This window comes from Syngnathus floridae, chromosome 15 (assembly GCF_059516105.1).
Source record: "Syngnathus floridae isolate MCC-2025c chromosome 15, RoL_Sflo_1.0, whole genome shotgun sequence".
NCBI lineage: Eukaryota > Metazoa > Chordata > Actinopteri > Syngnathiformes > Syngnathidae > Syngnathus > Syngnathus floridae.
Window position 1 is genome coordinate 4,941,590 of NC_142427.1, and position 20,912 is coordinate 4,962,501.

General features: G+C 41.2%; 1 protein-coding gene across 2 annotated transcripts; it reads right to left on the reverse strand.

Moving 5' to 3' along the window:
* Positions 1–1,486: 1,486 nt before the first annotated feature.
* On the reverse strand, positions 1,487–18,941 carry fgf11b (fibroblast growth factor 11b). Of its 2 annotated transcripts, XM_088399087.1 has the most exons (6): positions 18,378–18,941; positions 17,984–18,308; positions 10,755–10,865; positions 10,029–10,132; positions 5,873–6,071; positions 1,487–5,628 (listed from the first exon to the last, which is right to left on the reverse strand). In XM_088399087.1, exons 2-6 carry the CDS (start codon positions 18,174–18,176, stop codon positions 5,492–5,494), a joined length of 744 nt encoding a protein of 247 aa, XP_088255213.1. In that variant the 5' UTR covers positions 18,177–18,308; positions 18,378–18,941; the 3' UTR covers positions 1,487–5,491. The 2 variants fall into 2 exon arrangements, with proteins under 2 accessions (XP_088255213.1, XP_088255212.1); XM_088399086.1 differs by having other exon boundaries at positions 17,984–18,940.
* Between the last annotated feature and the right edge of the window lie 1,971 nt (positions 18,942–20,912).

The following is a 20,912-nucleotide window of genomic DNA, read 5'->3' on the forward strand; positions in this document are numbered from 1 at the left end:
TTTATTTCAAAGTTAAATACAAGAGACAAAACGAGATTGCCATTGGACATATTCAATCTCTATTGATACTGACAAGACTTTGCTCACTTATTCTACTCTATGAGTCACACTGCAGAGGCAGGCTATAATTTAGTTTTTTTTTTATTATTATCTGTCACAACTATGATGACTAAAACAGTTACTTGAAAAGCAGCAACTGAAACTGAGTCGATGACGTCACCCAAATGCATTTGTGCAGCAGAGGTTATTCCGTATGTCAAACTGGCACACATGCTCAGTAATCTTCCGAAACGGATGCTGCTCAGATTGATCATGACTATGAGTTGTAAGTTAATTACCCTAATCTGTGCTACATGAGCTATCCATTTAGCATGGTAATCATTCTGACATTGTTCTGTCTAATTGACTGCGAGGCTGTGAACTAGTTGTAATTGCATCTATTCACCCATCTGATATATTCTGGAGTAATCCTCCTTTTTCATAAAGACGGCTGACTTCACAATTCAATATTTTGGAAGCAGAGCTTTGATTTTGTCTTTTCCCCTTTTCAACATACCAATACATTCATTTCATGTCGTTCTATATATGCCGCATATATTAAGGGAATATGGATAATCATGGATAATTTGTCAATATCCGCTACATACCGTAATGGTCGTAATGTTTTTTTCTTCCGACAAGGTTGTTCAGAAAGTTTCTATTGACATTGAGTCAAGTGTGTGAAGTCTGTAATATGTCTAGTCACATTCAAGGAGTGTGTCTGGATATTTGTAAGAAAATGTTACAGAAATTCATCTTTCGGGTGATATTTGGAATGGCAAAAAATCACAACAGGTGTGAGTGCAGGTCGAATTAAATTAATATGTGATGGTTATAGTGCATTTCATTAGGCCAGAAATGTTGGCTACCTACCTACTCTTTGTGAGCTGTGTATCTGAGCTATCATTTGATTTCTGTAAGGAAATCTCCTTGAGAGTGCATCTTTTTCCTCCCATATTGGAATTCTTCCAGATTCCTGGAATGCTTTGCATCATCCTGGAATTCTTTGCATTGTAATTCTTCAGCCTTTCTCAGGCTATCCCTGCATATGCTTTTGTGCAAATTTTCGGAATGCACTGCAGGATATGTAATATAATGTGATCATTATTTATTCCAGTTATGCTGTACATGGTGGCAAAGGATCACCCTGGGTCACCCTGGACAAATCAGCAGTCGATCACTAGACTGTCACATAGAGACAGATTAGTCACTCCTTGGGTGTCACCTTCTTGCGGTAAAGTGACACTTTGAACTCATGGATTAATATGCCAACCACGCTGTGTTCTATTTTTACTGCCACCTAGTGGGAGTTGACCTACATTGCAGTCATTGCGTAAACAAAATGGCTGATGTTAGGTGTTAAATATACAAGACCAAAGGGAGATCAATGTTGCATTTGTTTGAATGTTATTCTCTTCATATGGTGACAAAACACTAACAGCACTGCTTACAGCAATACAAATATATGTTGTTTTATTGAATAATATTCCAGAATAGCGCACCTCCTTTTAATTCAGGTATAGGAGTTGTAGAAATAGACACAGGTATTATGGAAGGTTACTCGAGAGGGTAAATCGAGGCCTTGTGTGTGTTAGATACTGAGAGGGATGCATCCCCAAAGAGTCAAACCACAGAGACATATATTTCAGGAAAAAGAAAGCATTTGTCATTCGAGATATTTAGTATTATTGCAGATCAAAGATTGCCATAGCAAATCCATTGGAGTTCTGTTGAATTTCCACGTCCTTGATTTCAAACTGGTAAAAAGTTCCATTGCATATTGCTGGTTTTCATTCCTATGGAATTGTAAAAAAAATAATAATAATAAAGAAGAGGAAGGGGGAAAAAAGCCAGTTTTCAGTGTGTAATGCCTGCAGATCCAGACCATCTTTCTTTGGCCGGTCAAGGCCAATGTCTATGTTCCTGTATGGCTTGAAATCGTCTCTATTCTTTCTCTAAAAACATCAGATTTTTTTTTTTGGAAGACAAGAAGATTGACTTGAGATTGAGACACCCAGAGTCCGAGGGGGAAGTGGTGGTGGTGGTGTGTGTGTGTGTGTGTGTGTGGGGGGGGGGGGGGGGGGGGGGGTCAGAGAGAAACAGTTACAGTTACAGTTGAAGGAAACTTTTGGAAGACGTGCGTGACCAGAACTATGAGCCCACGTAGGTCATTGTTGGTTCTGACAGGGCACATATGAGCTTTGGTGGTGTTTTCACTTGAGTACATCTTTCACAAACATATAGTCTCACAGCAGCTGGGAAGAAGGTCACGCAAGGGAGTAGGGGCGGGGGGGCGGGGGGCATTTGTAAAGATGCATCATTGCAAACAAAAGACAACAGACCAAAAAGAGAGACCACACTTATTTGAAGACTTTGCATTGGAAATTGAACACAATTCATCAAACAAAAACAAACAACACATATTGAGCGCTATAAAGAGAATAAAAAGGACTTGACATAGTACATTATTCATATGTATCATGGACATAGCATACATTAAATATGATAGAACTCTGACACAGTCACAGTTTTTATAATACAGCACACTGCTGAATAGCTTATAAAGACCACATCGAATCTCTCCATTTGTTGTCAGAAAAACTCCATTTAAAGAAAAAAGACTGCAAGTGTGAGATAAAGGGCTGCTAAGCTGTATTCTTTATAAAGATGGTTAATTTCAAGTTATGAAGCCTGTGAAAATTATAAGTAGTTTTTACTATCATCAGTCATAATCCGTGCTCATATTCTGCTTCCCCACTGGAGTGAATAGAATTAGTGACTCATCTTATAACATGTGCATAAATTAGAAAATGGAAGCAACACTTTGTGGAACCTTGAACTACAAATCAATCAAAAATAAAACAACATCCTTCTTAGACAGAATTATTGTTTTCTTCATTTCACATCATATTGCAGTTGGATTCATTGAACGGAAACTGAAGTGTTGCTTTTTTAAACAAAACAATTGACGCTATTCCATTGCATGTAAATCAAAAACAATCTCTGACATTAGTCCCTGGATGTGTTGGGTTTTTTTTTCTTGACAAAGTAATGGATGTAATCTCTGCTGCAATTTCTAAATATTGCAATTAGTTACAGCAATCTGGATCCCCTGGTCTTCACTTGAAGTACTTCTTGCAAGATTGAACAAGTTTTATTAGCGTGTCTTTGTTAGAGGAAAATGCAGTTATGATTTGTATTTACCACAGTGGTTTAAAAGTCCATCAACTCAATTGTTCCTCGCTTGTACGGCAGTTTAATATTCTTTATTGTCTGTAATCCTCGCCAGTGGTTTGTGGTTTGTCATCCTCCGGGATGGTAAATTAAGATTTGAATGTTTCAAGCAATGTCCAGGGTGTGCATAGTCGATTACTCTACAAGGGATCTGAGTAGCGGGGGTGGTTTGTTTGAAGAATCTCACCTCAACTTCTAATGTATGTCTGAAAAGAGCATCTGTCTGATCCTGCAGTTTTTTTTTAACTTAGTCAGGATAGGAGCATGTTTTGAAATGCGCTGCAGAAACAAGAAAGTCAGTTTTCCCACACACCTGGCCTCTGAGTTGGGTTTTTTTGTGAACAGAAAGATTTTGCTGTCTCTGGCAGACCACCCGGTCATTTTTGCAACCGTCACAAGTCTCTTGTTTGTGTTTAACTGTATCTATCGATCCTTGTGCCCTTTATTTCTCTCCTACGCTCTGTCTTGTCTTACCCAAATCTTAATCATGCATGCACATACTTTACAAACCTGTTCAAACATTCCTTGACTTCTTCCACATACTTTATTTCTTTTACTAAGTCAGTCTTAGCAGTCATTTTTTTTCCAAACATTCTTTTTTTTTTCCTGTCTGTTTACATATTGTATGACTGTCTTGACAACTTGCGGGGGCATCCTTCAGCATTATGACCACTCGGGGCTTCTTTCAGTGCTCTGTAAAGTGGAGAGGGATGTGAATGTCTGATGTTTTTAAATATGAACTCATAAAATGTGCCAACTTTGTCAGCGTAACAGCTAAATCACCCTAGTCTGTACTCCACACTCTCACTTTGATATACAATACTTGAAATGATTGCTATGCAGGGACGGAGCAGTTATCATTGGCTTTTCCTTTTCTTATCCTCTGCGTATGACAAAAAGTTGCCCTTGCACCGACACCCGTCCCCAAGCATAACGTGCATCCTTGGAGTCCAAGACATGACTACACAAGGCACAGTCCCACCAAGACACCCACTCAGACAGCTCCATTTTTGAGGGCGATTCTTCCAAGGTGATTTGATAAAGCGAGCAGGGTGGATAAGCTGCCAGACATCGTCAGAATAACAAGTGCTCCTGCTCGGAGGCTCCTCCGGCTTTGATGTTTGCCTTCAAACCCCGCTTTATGCTGACAGCAGATGCTGAGTGAAGTATACACCTCCGCTCGGTTTCAGATGACTTGGTTCTGATCCACACTGGATTGAAAATATGACCCAGTTGTTCATGTGTCGTCTTTGAGCTAGCTCTCTAATGATAAGTGATCGCTTGATGGGGAGAAAGGCTGGAAAGAGAATGTCACTTATTCTGTTTTTGTGTCTGTGCCGGGTCTTTTTTGTTTTTTTTGGGATGCATCCCGTGGTATTTCAAAGCTGGTATATACATATTTTGTTCCCGTCTAAAACCTTTTTGATTTCTAGACCCAATGTTACTCTGATTTAAGATTGCATGGGTCGTGTTTGGATGATTGGTGAATGGTTTTACTGTATTTTAGTGTTTCAATATTACTGGGAAGCCATGGATTTTAAGTTGTATTGTCAAATTCATTTTAGCAAAACAATGGCTAAGAAATATTTGTGGTTGAAAGAATAGACGTTCTAATATTCAGTCATCACTTTATCCCAGATCCTCATCATGCTGTGACCCGATTTGACCCGGGATTCCAGTTGACATCTCGACTTTTTGAGCCGTTTCATCTCTCGTTGAGCGTCGGTTGACCTCGATGATTAGCTGAGCCGCTCGGCAGATGGTGTGGGGAAATCCGGCAGGGCAACACAGTTCCTAAGTTTAGGGATCAAGAGTGGACTCATGGGTGAGGATTATGAAGTCGAGACTGCTTTGTAAATGTGCGAATATCAAAATTCGGTGGAGAAAATGCTGCATAAGCATGGGAGAAAAGACAAAAGTGTCATAGTGACAATGAATGATGATGAAAGGGCCTGAGCATCAAGAAATTTATAGGGGCTGGCTTAGAGACATTGGCATGGGCGTGGGGAGGGGGTGAAAGTTACGGCCAGGGTCCAGGTCTGTCATTCTGTGATGACAAAAGTGGGGTGGGACTCCTCTCTCATCATGTCAGCTGATGGACTGCTCACCCTTCATCTCATAGCGCACCATGAGGGCCATTCACCCAGCAGCCGTCCTCCGTGCATGATGGGTGACTTTGTGTCACTGTTGCCCTCTGACCCACCCTCTGTCTCCTGTGCTATGAGGCGTCAGCCTTGGGAGCTTCTTTCCGTCCATTTTTTAAGGACGGGGAATCGGATGTTTTAGTGGTCTTCCGTGGAGGACTCACGGGCTCACTCGTGAGCTCATGTAGCGATGGCTCCTTATACATTGCAACTGTACGGCACAGAAAGAATCACCAGAATTACTGACAAACATATTACATTTGAAAGGGATGGGCATTAGAAAATCTGAATTTTCATCATTAGATAATGTTTTTGAATTGAATCTACATTCCTTGATGAAATGAGAAATAAAGATTAGTTGATTATCTGATCCTAATTTTGCCTGCAGTTGATTCTTTAATATATTTGAATGCCCACCCCAATGACTGACCAAGCTCATAAAAATGCAAACAGACCCTCGATAACTTTAGGCAGGAAGTGCGCGGCTCCTTTGTTCTTCTTTACCCGGTTCCCCTTCATGACCTGGCCGTCACGGTTGATACCGATATACCAAGCACGACCAGACTGGGTCTGCCGATAGAGCATTGAGGAGTACGTGACGTAGTAGTTCTCAAACACACTCTCCTTGAACTTACACTCTGGAGTGAAATGATCCTAGAAATAAACATGAAAAGAGAGAAAGGGGCAAAGGTGCATTCACATTAGCAACTCTTGCAAGGGAAGCAAAATTATGAGCAATTGTCATGAGAGCATAAAAGCATTATCGGAGTCTTTGAACATGTAAAAAGAAAGCATGTTTGAGAGCAGCATGGACATCCTTATCCTTGGGGTACAAAAGCATGAACTATACATGGCAAAACAACATGCACGGCTTTGCTAATCATTCCACATTCCAAAGGGAAAGAAGATGAAAGGCCCAACAATCACAATCCCGACAACAATGGACACACGCTGTTTCAACCAAATCTTCATTTCCCGTCTCAGCCTCAAACTCACAGCAGAGCGCTCCCTCATGGGTGTGTCCTCCTGCATGAGGACAATTGAACCTTGTATAACGTTGACTGGCGATATTAAGCAATCCAGACAGATATACATCTTCCTTAGTCTCTATCAGTCTTGTCAGAGTCCTTCTCCTGTCAGACAGCAAAGCCAATCTGGTGAATTGATTAGTCACTATCAGCATTGCAGAAATGGCTGAGCGCTGAGTTTCTCCGAGATTTTGAGGAGAAGGATGAAACCACCACTTGACAAACACGGACTTCAGTGAAGAGCCAACCCTAGATGAAGACGGTATACAAGACCTTTCTCCTTCTCTGGAAGGCATTCACCTTTTAGCTGACAAGGCAATTTTGGGCTTTGTGACCTTTCTGCACCCACTCTGCTGCTTCAAGAGTTTACGCCCATTTAACGCCTGCTCCCTGACCAGACCAGAGGAAAACAAACCCCAGCTCCTAATTCAACAAACTTCGCTACTACTATGACCACCACAGCACGGAGTTATTTTAGGATCCTCTGACAAGTTTGATACCCTCTGCTTTGGCTAATGCAAAGAGGATAGGATCGATAGGTGATGTGCTTCATTCATTATTAATCAGATCAGAGAGCAGAGGGCAGGAGGTGTCTGAAAGAAAAAAAAGCGAGGGAGGTTGGAGAGTAACAAAAAAAGTACAAGATAAAAACACAGACAAATAGACACTCTTTTTTTCTATCGCCCCCAAGACCAATAATGAATTTCGGACTGACAAACGTCTGCCCCTTGATCTGACTGACACATTCCCGTGTATAAAAAAAGAATCATTCTAACAAAATGCCCTTCAGTTCAACCTCCAAATCACAAGGGATAACCCCTCTTGCAAGTAATCCCTTTAATTAGCCTTCATAATCACTTCCCCGAAAATAACCAAACTACAGAAAGCACATCCGCTGACTTTCATTCTTGTAATCTCCAAAGCAAAAACAAAAATCCAGGCACGGCTAAGCAATCATTATTGACTAAAGTGATTTTTCATGGCCATTTAGCACAAGGGTCCGTTTTCATTTTCATGTTATTAGATCTATTTTTGAATCCCCCTTGAAGTAACCTCTGGAACCAAGCAGAAAACAGAAACTAACCAGTGGATACTTATTATCATAGCAGTAGGACGATTATTACCATTGACGTGTTCTGTTGTTGTTGTTTTAAAATAAACCAATACACATTTATCAAAGAGAACAGTAAGCCCTGTAATGCATAGTAATTGAATTCTCCATTAAATCAAAATGTTTCACCTTTCCGTAACTGAATGCCATACTTGGCCTTCTTTGTGCATCTGGTGCCAAAATGCATCCAAACCAAATGAGAGAGGTACAATATATGGCATCCGTGCTGAGAATCCACAAGATGGGACGAAACTATTTTATGATGCAGGAATGCACCCGCCTCCCCATCCCCACCAATACACAGCCCTCCTTTCTGATTACATCTCTCCAACCTCCTTCAGAAAGCTTAACTCACCTTGCCATCATTGACTTGGCTTGCTATTATATCTCCAAACAGGACCAGTAAAGTGTTAATAAAACTCAGGTCAAAATAACACATGTGACCATCATTGTGCATATAATTAAGATGTAAGGAACAGGGAATATAAATCAATCAATAATTTAGAATGTCTTATTTGGGCTTGTGCCCTCATGTGTGTAATTAGCCCTCCAAATGTAGATGTGCTTCTAGAATTCTCAGCATGTTCTGGCGGCATATCTGACATGCAATTATTTGCATTCTCCGTTTTAGACAGCAGGGGTCACAGCGTCATGCGGGGGCTCCTGTGCTTATTGACTAGCCCTTCAGCTCCCGGGGTACATGAAAAGCATGAATTTGCCCAGGCTCAGAAACATCACATCTTATTTCCATAATACTATGGAAGCAAACATAAAAGCAATGCAATGGAAACTGCGTCATATGTGTGCACTGTACAGAAAAGGATCAAAAGGCAACAGCAGAGCATGTTGCTGATGTTTTGGAGTCAGATGCAGCTGCACCGTGTTACGTAAGTCAATAAGACATGGATGTGCACATTAAGAGGTTTAACAGACACTCAATGCTGTCTGGCACCATATATGGCAGACTTTTAATAAGGCTTTATGGTAACATACATAAAGTATGCTGATGATAATGTGATGATTTGCGTCCCATGCTGATCTGATTGGCAGATGGTTCGTATCAGAGAGGGGAGGAGCAGCTTCCATTCTCTCCCCAACCTTCTGTGACACCTGCTGCCTTTAGTAATCACTCAGCTTTTAATTATCTACCGCGACCCAGGAAACAAGTAACGCTTGTGTTGTGTCATTATCGCCAGAGGCATTTCATATCCAAACTGATTACTACAGATAACTATTATAGATAATCACAGATTTTACATACATACTAGTGTCACTTCAGAATTATATTTCACCGAAAGCTGTCCTGTGCCTGAGTTTGGTAGCCCATTAATTAATTTTAAAAAATCACATGCATTGGGCAATTATGGCAAAATCTTGTAGATGGCCACAAAATATCCTCCTAATGGCTGCGAATGGCCCCCGGGCCTTGAGTTTGATACAGCCACCTTAAAGGCAAAGTGTCAAATAGGCTGATGAACCCATTAATGGGATTCATAAAGGGGGCTTAAATATAATAAATACACTATTTTTTTAAAATTAAGTGGAGAGGCATTCCACAAAAGAAATAGATAGTATTCACTGTATAACGGGTTGAGGACATTTTGGCAAGAAAACATTTCTTTCAGAGTTGGATCTACATTGAGCATCTGGAAGAAAATGTGTCCTAAAATTGTTTTCACTTGGGATTTTTTTGAATGTAAAAGAAAAGCACAGCAGAGCACGGCCTTTGAGCAGAGAAGTGTGCCATTCTACCTTCAATCCCTTCCTGCACCATTAAATCGATGCGTTAGACACACTTGAGAGGAAAATATGGGGTCATAAAATCAAATATGCATGATATTACACCAAAAGACAGGTGTTCACTTGTAAGGAACCTACATGCGAGAGTGTGCGTGCATGCACGTATGTAAATGTGGGTTTCTCCTAACGAAATGTGAGCCGCACTCCAGCTATTGACTGCAGCAGAGGAAATCCCCACACAGAGGAAAAGCATAATAAGCAGTGCAGCTCACGGGATAATACGAGCTTGTGCATTTGCCATATTCCACACCATTTTGCGCATAATTGCCCTCATATCCTTCACTAAAACCAACTCATAAAAACAAAATGTGAAAAAAAAGTGAAAAAGTAAAAGAGTGGGTATCATTTTTTTTATGGGTCAAAGTCATTTAATTAGATATTCATGAGTGAGGTGTCATTTAAAATGTAATGCTAAAAGCTTTAAGAGAATTCTGATTACCAATCATATATTTGACAAGCAGCAGAATTGACTTCTAAATCCAAAATGACCATAGTGAAGATAAAGGCCTTGCATGTATTCCCTCTTTATATGATGAGACAGCGAAATGCATATCAGTAACCACTAAAAAGCTTCGACGTGATCCGGCTCATGCATAGCAGCGTGTGAAGCTTACCTCTCAAAAATCACCAATATTTTGGGCTTTCATATACTGATCTGCACCGCATACTTACAGAAGTATAGAGGTATCCGTCACTATTCATGGCAAGATACAGCCCCGTCTTTGCACCCTGGATTGCCACAATCCGCAGTCCCACGGGAATTAGGTTAAACTGCGCTAAATTGGATGAAACAGTTTAGGGAAGATGGGAAAGGAGAGAAAATAGCAAGTCAGACAATGTTGAGTTCAAAATCATGCAGCTAAAAACGTCCATGTTCTTTCTACATTGTCGCAGTCTTGGGGGCTGCAGTCTCTCCACTGCACGCTACATCTCCCTTTTTGCCCAAATGCTGTGACCTCTCGGAGTTTATGTTGCAGCAAACTCTACACCGTGTCACCTTCGCTAAGCTTAACACACCCTCTAAAACTGGATAATAGCGGGATGCTCCACCTCAGCAAATGGGGCTTGGAGCAGAGATAAAAGTGGATAGTTAGACACAATGCTTCAAAGCTAAGGCAGCAGCAAAATACTAAATGTGGAAAATTTTTAAAATTGAGCGCTGAATATAGCGCTTTGTGTGGAGGGTCAAACCTCCAAATTCAATTATACCTGCAGGATAAATTGCATAATTTAAGGCTGAAAAGATAAAATTAGACTTCTAGAGGTTAAAATAACATTCACATTATGTCAGCAAGAAAAATTAAAATGACCACTATATTAGCTATGAAGGTAGCACCCCTCAAGAGTTACAGATTTAGCGAAATGCCAAAAAAGGTTTAATGGTAAACACACACTTACAGAATAAACTGCTCTCATCTCTTGTGCCATCCATGGTGCCATCGGGCTGCATCTGTAGGTAGTATCCATGTTGGCTATACAGGCGGGACACAATGCCTTTCAGTTGTGGCTCTGCAAATGAACATCTTGATTAGCTCAGAAGAAGAAACTCATGCCTTTTTCTGAAACCTCAATCAGATTATTCGACTGCATTTTTACTTCTTTAAATTGCCCAAGGTGCATTTATCGCTCAATCCCAAAACCCTCGTGATATACACCCAGTAGGTGATTAATAATATATTTTGTTTTAGCCATGGCATTAATGCAATAATTTGCTACCATGTGCTTTTTAGCAATTGCTGGGGTCATCAAAGGCTAAATTTAGTCAGAGTCAGAGAGTTAGCCACATAAAAGATGCAATCGGGAACCTGGGCAGTGGAGGACAGGAAGAGTGGTGGTGAAAAAGAGTGAATGTTTAATGAGCAAAAGCCCCGCAGCTCATTTTAATTTAAGAAAGAGACAGAACCTCACCTCCTGATTCTTGGTCATTCAAACAGTAAGGAGAACCCTGCAGGTCCACTATGACTCATCTTTTTTCTTTTTTTCTTTTTTTTTACTGCTCACACATTAATCTCACCATTCCTCTTCAATGTATGTCTAATGAGAGAGGTGAACATGGATGAAGGAGGAGGACCAGGGAGTGTTGTGGGTGTTCCTCCTCCACCAAACTCCACCCATGCCCTCAGCCCCCCCCGGGAGTGCCCTGGTACGTTGCGCAATACAGTACGCCCGGCTTGCAGTGACTAGCACAGGGAGCAAGAAATTGGCATGATGATGATCCAGTGATGAGATCGAGAGTGCAGAGTCCCTCCGGAAATGTTCCAGGGTCAAGGCATAAGTGAAATGGTGACCTATTCCCATCGTTACAAACATGCCGCCGCAACGTTTCCCGGCTAATGACTTTGAAATCTGCTTGCCATCTTCTTTGCCCCCGCCCCGAAACATGTTTTCCAACTTGTTTAACATTCCTTCTGCTAAGAAAGGCTAAGCAATTGTTTCTACTATGCGACATCTGTATGTAATGCTCCTTTTTCACAAAACGTTCAACTCCAGCTTTAATGATTTGTGTCCTTCTTACTGTCATGTCATATCCCCTCTCCCGCTCCCAAAAGTCCTGAAGACGTGCATGCAATGACGGAAAGTAACATGTTGTGACAGCAGTCTACCTCCCGTTGGATTAGCAAAACACACGGTTGTTTACATGAGCGCAAACTCTGTGCTTCTGTCGCACTGATGCAAATGCAACACAGACTCAAGTAGAAAAGAAAGTGACTGCTCAGTGTTTTGAGGTAGTGGCCTACAGATGTATTCAAAGCCCAAACATAAAGTCGTTTTTGGTTTCCTAGCTTGCTCCCTCTGCAAAATAACAAATGTTTCTATGCTAGGGTGGCAACCAAATCCAGATGTCATACAAAGTGTAATTCGATTGCAACAGCATGTCACCTTTCAACACCTATATCTGACTTGCAAAACTTGAGCTAAATATGCCCGAGGCACATTCTGCTCTCCGAAACTGTGCATATTTCCCATGTGTGGCTTGTGTATGATGTCGTTCATCACTCGCAGGACCCATGTGGGCTTGAGTGACAGAAAACATTAGCTGATCCAGGTCAGTGGAGTGTGGGTCACAAAAGAGACCTCCCTGTCTGTTTGTGTACATCACTGGCGCAAGTGGTACCCGTAACATCAGCAGACCCGTTTCCCGAGCGACCTTCATCACATTACGAACCTGACCAACAATAGCAGTTGGCAGGTAGAAAAACCCGTGAGTAGCTGCTCCATTTCAAGTTCTAATATCCCAGAAACAAGATACCAGAGAATGTTTTTGTTTATGAAAGCGCTGCAGTAGCCATTTGACGGTCTACGCACCCAGGGACGCCCCTCATCAATTTACATTCAATAGCAATAATCCTATTGAAAACCCCGTGGGAGGAATGAGGCCTCATTCTAATAGTACCACCATTCACCAAGCAATTAGAAGTGTGTCTGTATAAATGAGTTCAACACGCATTAGAAGCCGAGGCAATCACTTCACGCATCACTGCAGCCATCAAGGATGTTTAAACCCTTAGCTGCCATGTAATTGCTCTGGAAAAATAAGCAATAGTTGAGGTTGATCACTAATCGGTGTTGGGTAGATGTTAGTTATCATTGCGCTAATGTTTTTATCGGCCTTGATTCAAGCTCAGTATGTTGCTTGCTAACCCCCCCGGCAGCCGAGTTTCTATTGAGAGGGCTGCAGGTAATTACGAGGAGCCGCATGACTGAGCAGCCAAGGACATTTGACCGAATCAAACAAGGGGGGGGGGGGGGGGTTCCTTGACTTACTGTACATTTTCAAGACTTTAAAATTCTTGCCTCCCTGTCTATTATGTCTCTGCCCCCCTCTTATTTTTAACATGCATTTGGACAGATATCAAATAGATCAAGTATTGCGTTAATTGTAAGAATTTCACAACCGCACAGTCCTCTGCCGAGACTTTCAAGGAGACAATCAGAGAAATCAAACGCAAATATAAATAGTACGTAAATAAAATATACATTGGTTTTGTTCCAGCTGTTGAAAGTCAGTTTCAGGAGCTCTTTACTCCTTCCAGAAAATTTCATTCTGCATGTTCTGCTTAGCAATCACATCTCATTTGAACATTGCCAAGGGATATATTATAGTCGTTGAGTCATATAATATTATTATTTTTTAATTTGCATTCATAAACTATTCATATGAGCACACCCCAGACATATTATATAACTTTGGTCATTTGAGAGCTTTTCTTCGATACTTCATGCCTATTCTTGCCCCTTTTCTTTCTGCACGTTCCTTCTCACTTGTCTTCTCATCAGCACCCCAATAGGTGTCCTAGTACATCTTCACTGTCTTTCTTTGGTCGGAGGTAAGTTCAGTCTGTCCCTGTCAGCTTTAATCAAAGCGCCCACCGATTCCACTTAGCAAGAATGTGTGGGAGGTTAAGGTGCTACCTTCAGGACGACAGGAAACAAACGGATGCTCTCTGCATACACATCCCTCAGTTGCCTCAAGAGCTTTGTCAACATCTTCTCCACAGCTAAATATCAAGCCTACTCTAAATTCAGAAAGCAGCACAGACAATCCGCTCATGTCCTTTGCCTTTTTTTTTTTTTTCGCAAGTGACAGGAAGCTTCTGCAATCAAGAGACACGGAATTAGATAAGCCACAAAATGAAAGTAAACGCATAAATAAAACCCATAAGCTGACGCAGATTTCCACTGTTATTAAGAAACCACGAAAAGATTAGAGTTGGAAACTTCATTGCTTCGCTTGGATCTAATCTGATGAATTTTAAAGGATGGAATAGATTACGGAGTTTTCTCGTCATCACTCATCATTTCACGCCATTTAGTTCTAGATAGTTTGATCCTTCTGATGTTTATTCTCCAAGTTTAGAGCTCTAACACGTTGATGATTGTTGTTTCAGACATGCCCTGGTAATATTGTCCCTCCACATATTCCCACCAAGTTTAATATTCACCGTTATCGATTTCCAGCATGTTAACACAGGAGCATTGGTAATTGTGCATGTCGAACAGCATCCAATCATATGAGTCAATCAAATATCAAACATAACAACAATCAAATATAACAACAGAGGGGGGGGAAAAAAGGGACCAGCGAAAAGTTCATGTTGAAAAGAGCTTTTCGCAGTGACAGTTAATATCCAGCCCAGTGGTCTGGCATTTTCTGTACGGCAGGCTGATTCACAGCTCTTTTCACTTCCACCCACCTTCTCTTTAATCTCCTCTGCTATCTCTCTTTACTTCTCTTCCCGCATGTTTGATTACCCCCCTTTATCTGTCTGGTTGCTCAGCGTTCCCATCCAGCCCCACTTAGAAAGACAATTTTTTCTCTCTCACATGACTAAGATGTTGATTTTTCTCCTATTAGTATGTTTACCTTTACCGGACTCCTCCTCCTCCCTCCCGCCTGTTCGCTTTCCCTCTGCCTTGCTCTGACCCCTGTCACAGTCAGTAAAGTTCTGATGAGAAGCTACCCAACACTGCATCGTCTGATCAGGTGTTGTCGAGTAAGCGACTTTGCCCGGCCCTGATCTCTTGGGGTCAGCTTAATGCCATCCTCGGCTGGATCTCTCCTTGTAACTCGGTCTGCTGCTTCCCAACCGTGGCCTAACATTTGTGCTCAAACAGTCCTCAGATACGTACTCGACTGCACTGCTTCTCCTTGCAGCAATGCAAATCAAAGTTTCAACTAGATTTTTAATTCTGATGTTGTTGCCTATAAAATATTTGTCAATATATTATATTATAAGGGCTGTAGCCATTGAATGGATCTATGCAGATTTGTGGGAAATGTGATGCTTTGGTTTGATCAAATGTTGAGACAACCCCCACCCCCCCTTTTTAAAAAAAAAGTGTTTGAGATTAGAGAAGAGATTAAATAATCAACAGAGCCCCTGGTTGTTTTGTGGAAATGCAGCTTTACTTCTCGTGTGTGCAAGTGGGAAACTTTTGTGTGTACAAATGACTTGCAGTTGAGTTGTATAAATGTAGCTTAATCTTTAATCGCTTTCCTCACCCACAGGATATTGTAAAGGCAACGTATCCCGTAAACATGCAATTTAGTGCCAGGGACTTTGACTCCAGCATTGTCAGCCCAACCTATATGAAAGAAAGTAGAGTAGACCAAATACTAATAATAATTATGAATGAATAAATTACGATCAGATGTGCCAATTTGTAAAATGGCCCCAAGCAACTCAGGTGTGGCATCCCCAGCTCTCCATGTAAAATACGTCTACCAGATCAATATCAGTACCATCTTGCTGGTTTCAGTTTTGCTCAATTTCAGTTTTGTGACAAAACATAACATGAATGAACTCAACGCTAATTTGAGACATCACAGCATATCATAGCAATCACCGTGAAATATCATGTTTCCTGGGGCCATGAGCCAAATCCCATTGAAGGCTTGTAAATTGACTAAAGTGATGCCAAGGCATCATTTCTTTTCTGGCCGCAATATCACCTTTGATCTTCTTGCAGGAAAATGTCCAATATTTTGACCTCAATAACTATTTGATTTGAACAATGTTCTTTCTGTTAAGCACAGAAAAGGCAAATGAAGGGATTGGGATTGGAAACCAACAAATTGACTTTGGGTGATAGGCGGGGTAGACTGTGGATTAGTGGCCAGCCAATCACAATATTCCATTTCCCCAAATTCTCAACATTTGCATTTCCCCAAATTCTCAATATTTGCACAATCCTCCTTCGAAAGTTTTGCATTTGACACAGAGCGGCATTCCTTAAACAGCATGCAGAGCATCTGAACAGTGTCTCGTGCAATCAAAATGATAATAACAAATCTTGGTAAGCAAAAGGAACAATACGTCCCTATTTCACCGTTCTTTGCCACTGCAACATCAGACACGATGCTAATCTGACAGCTACTCTATGTTGGTTCATTGTCCAGGCTACACAAAAGAAATAAAAACACAATGACCAGCTGTAATCTTGCAGTGTGTAACCGTTTTACGATGTTACAGCTGCATTGATACTCACCGAAACGGGCAAAATTATACGATTACTTCACAATGTCATAAATGATCCACTGTGCTGTGCAACCGTCTTGTGCCCATTGAATGAACTTGACTGAATTTTAAAGGAAAATGCTGTTTGAAGTTCAGCAGACGTATGTTGAGAATGATAGATGGTCCTCATCATCATTGCTCATCATGCTCCACATTAAATGTGCTTTGAAACAGCCTTTGGCGCTGCAGGCAGGCAAACACTCAAACTTTCACCGTCTTCCCCAATCAAGTGTGACAGTATGTGGCCTTTTCATGGAGGACATTGTTCAGCACCGTGTCTCAAACTTGCATTGTGAGACTGAAGCAGACTTATTGTGCTTTAGTAAAGCAAAACAGTTCCCCTCAGGAATAGAAACTAGGAGCATTATAATAGAACCACTTATTTTCTCTCTCCCGTTGATGGAATAGTGTCTTTTAAAAAAAAACAGAATTGGCATCTAAAGATCAACTTGAAACCTCCTATTATTATTAAAGCTATCGAGTGATTGAGAAGCAGTTTATATGAGACAGTTTCCCCATAAAAACAGATTCAAGTTATATTGCTTTGCTGGTTCGGGTCTTAAACAACAAAAACCCCAACATAAAAAAAAAAAAAATTCACAAGCCGCTTCATGAATGTCGGGAGACAGGACTGCCGCGTATGTCAAGCTCATGGTAATGAGCTTGCTTAAGCTTCTCCAGCAAATTGTACATTTTCATTGACCAGAGGCGCCGCAGTACTCCCATAACTCAAATTCTCAAGTCAAACATGCTGTTGGACAATGAAGGGAGGACAACCAGTTTGTGCGCATGTGCTGTATGCAAATCTGTGTCCTCTGGCAATTCTGCTGCTCATTGTGAAATCAGCGGAACTTTTCACAAATGCTGAGAACAAAAACTCTGATTTTTAAGACATTGTTCTCATGCAAATGCGCCCTAAATCCTCGCAAATTGTTTGACAAAAAGTTTTCGTTAATCATGCAAATGAACAACTCTGTGTAAGCTCATGAGTCATTCAAACAGAACGTTCAATCACATCTCTCTCCTTATGCTACGTTGCGATCAAAATGAATCATTCCGGTCCGACTCTGTTTTGCATCAGCAATTTTAGCGTACGTCATATCGGTACACCAAGTAAACCTGCAAAATCTAAAGACAGCTAATACAAGAGCTGCATTATGCCTTTACCCATACAATAAAGCAAAAATAGCAATTCACTTATTTTGCATCATAAGGAGAACTTAACTGAAAATTATAATCACGATTATTAAGTGTTAAATCTCTTACTGAGCTTGAAAATCTTTATATAGGCAGACTTCCTATCAGATATTTCTCTTGACTTTTGCAGTTAATAATGATATTTCATGCTGAATTTAACAGCTTTACTGGGGCTACCTTAATGTAAATGTGAGCCTGTATACATTTGCGTGTAGATAAATCACTGTTGTTTGCGAAAGAGTCCATTCATCCAATGCATATAATCTTATTTGAGAATTGAATTTAGCAGGGGGCGAAACGCTCATATTTTTTCACGATGTATATAAAGCAAGCAAATAGGGGCAGATAAAATGCCACATAAAATGTTAATGGTATGCACAGTAGATTAGTTTGATGGTGGCAATGACTCACCTGGTCTCTTCTCGTTGCGACCTTTGCGACCCCCACACAGTCTTACTTTGGAGATGAGAACCAGGATCTGTTTCTGGCACAGGGACTTGTTGCTCTTCGGACAGGGCTTCCGCTTGTTGGCTACCGGTCGATTGGTTTGGTCGTCCTTGACTGCCCGTTTCTGTCTGATGAGTGAGCTAGCAAGAGCTGCCATTTTCCCACCCCCCTCTCAACTTTGGGAGGGGGGTGTCTTCCTTTCCTGCGCCCCTTCTGCTGCTGGAGCTTTTGCTTGCTGCAAAATCTGGAGTAGGACGAAAGGTTGTAGAGAAGCCCCCACAGGGGAACCCTAAGTGGGTTAACAGGGAACAGTTTAGTGGGCGCGGAAATGGAAGAACTGGGAGAGATGCAAGTTCACCTGCAGTCCAATGTACACTCGCCACACACACGAATATATCGTAGAGTGAAAGGTCTACAGTCACATTTTGATCACATGAAGCAAGGATGGCTTTGGAAAAGGATGATGCTTTTCTTCACAAATTTTCAACACCATAAAGATTCCCTCCATAGACAAGTTCAAAATGTAACTAGTCCTACTTTCAGGCATTACAAAAAAATGACTCCACATATAAAAAGACTTTTGCGCAAGAAAAGTGAAATCATCTTTAATGCTAGGAAGCTATCAAAGAAGCATGAAAAATCAAGGTGTTTGTCACCATTTGTGCAGTCCACGGAGGAACTTTGCCTCCCATTTAAAGGTGGCAGCGTCCAACAATGATGTGGAAGTCCTAGCGGTAATCCGGCGGACTTAAATCCAGAGGTAGAACAGCAGGCGGCACGCTGACGACGGTTGTGGGAACGGTGAAGAGACATGGACTCAGATAGATAGAGACTCCTCTTCTGCCTCTGGATGGCATTGCCCTGTTCCCACAGTCCTCAGCGAATCCCCTCAGCACCGGCTCCCCCGCTCCCTCCTTGCCCCCGCTTCCTCCTCCTCCTCATCCAAAGTCAGCGAGTGGCTTTGAGAGGATGTGTGTGTGAATTCCGGCAGCCACCATCAGTAGAGGTGACATTCATGAGTGCGAGGGAGAGAGAGAGAGAGAGAGAGAGAGAGAGAGAGAGAGAGAGAGAGAGAGAGAGAGAGAGAGAGAAAGAGAGGGAGGGGGTGAGAAGCTGCGATGTGTGAGTGTGTGAGGTTGTCTGGCAAAAAAAAAAAAAAAACAACAACAGTAAGTGACCAATTCACAAATTCACACCTTTGAAGAGGCTGCTGGTTGTCTGTTTGTTAATAAAGGGGGGGGGGGAGCAATTCAGTCATTGTTGAGGAGAACTGATGGTGAAAGGAGCACATTGTGGCACTTCACCTCCTTCCACACACACAAATGCATCCACACATGAGTGTATTTTGTTCGTGGAGTCTTCCCTGCTGCTGGCTGCTGCTGCTGCTGTCTGCGTCTCTGTCAGTATTGCGCTCCCACAGCAGCAATCTCCTAATCAAGTCGTCATCGCCACTCTCCCTGTGATTTATTTAATTCATCTCATATCCAAAATTAAAGCAATAAATATATTGATTCCTATATCTTATACTGCTGATACTGGCATCCACGTCTTTGTGCACACTTTTGAAGCAAGGAATAACCTTGACTCTTTTTTTGTTTTTTAAGCATGAATACAAAATAATGAAGCATTTACAAAACTATGCTTCCATATGGGCAGACATTGTGTCTCATTAGACGTCTCACCAGCCAAATACCCTGCTGCGTTTTTTTGTTGCTTTATGCCTTCAATCAGTCTGAAAGCAAATATTAGATTTGGGTTGATATGATAAGAATCACCTTTGTTAAAATTAAACATTTGCTCGCTTTCTCATATTCAGAAATGTATTACATGTTGAGCTGTGTATATAAGAAAATACTTTAGGGTAATAAATGTTAGTTTTAGCTGTTTAAAGAACGACATGTGCGTGATGCCAAATAAATTAATAGTCAAACGACACAGTCATGCTGTGCTGTGATTGGACATAGAAATCCTATGAAAATCTCCCCGGAACTTCGGCTTTCAAATCCACTAAAGCAACTGATCTGAGGGCCAATCAATCTCGCTATTTTCCTTGGCACCTCTTTTACAAGCCAATTTTCCCAGGAAACTCGGAGCAGAAGCAAAAGCCAAGGTCAATTCAAATGGTTTTAACAATGCCACACAAGGTCACCGTACGTCACGACTTGATTGACAGTTGACAGCAGCGGTTTGGTCTCGGTGGAGGGACAAGGGCACAGCACGACGGAAGTGCGCAAGAGATAATGCACTTTGTATTGACAAGTCAAGAGAAGTCAACGTTTTCTTCTTATTTCTAAAATATTACCTCATTCTGAAGTGCACTCTTGTATTCTGGGTTAAGAATCAATCTCCTAATGGAGATGATAGTCGTTGCCAAAGGTTAGTATATGTTGCTTGAGTCACAACTTGTGTCAGAAAAGCCTTCCTGTGTATTCTTGGGATGTTTTTCTTTCTGAATGTTTTATTAGATACTTTAATTGATGAATTGATGTGGTCTTCTGTCAACGTTCATGTTTAATGTCAGGTCACCGTCCAATTATGAGAATTTAAACCTCTGAATGATTTGTATTTGAGTTCAATGAGAAATGATTGTAACCATTCAAAACAGTCTCTTTCCTAAAACCAAAATATTCCTGCATCAAACTAAGACTACTAAAATATTTTCAGAAAATAATCTTTGAGCCTCCTAAAGATGTTATGATACTAAATCAGCAGAACATCTGCGATGGGAGGTGCACATGTGATCTCCCAAAAGATCGACTCCTCAGCTTTCGGCTACATCCACCTTCCAAATCTGCATTTTGTCCTTACTCTGTTCAGTTGGTGAAGATTATTTTTTAATTTTATTTTATAACGGTGATGTTTTTTTCATCCTTGTGAAGATGGAATTATCCTG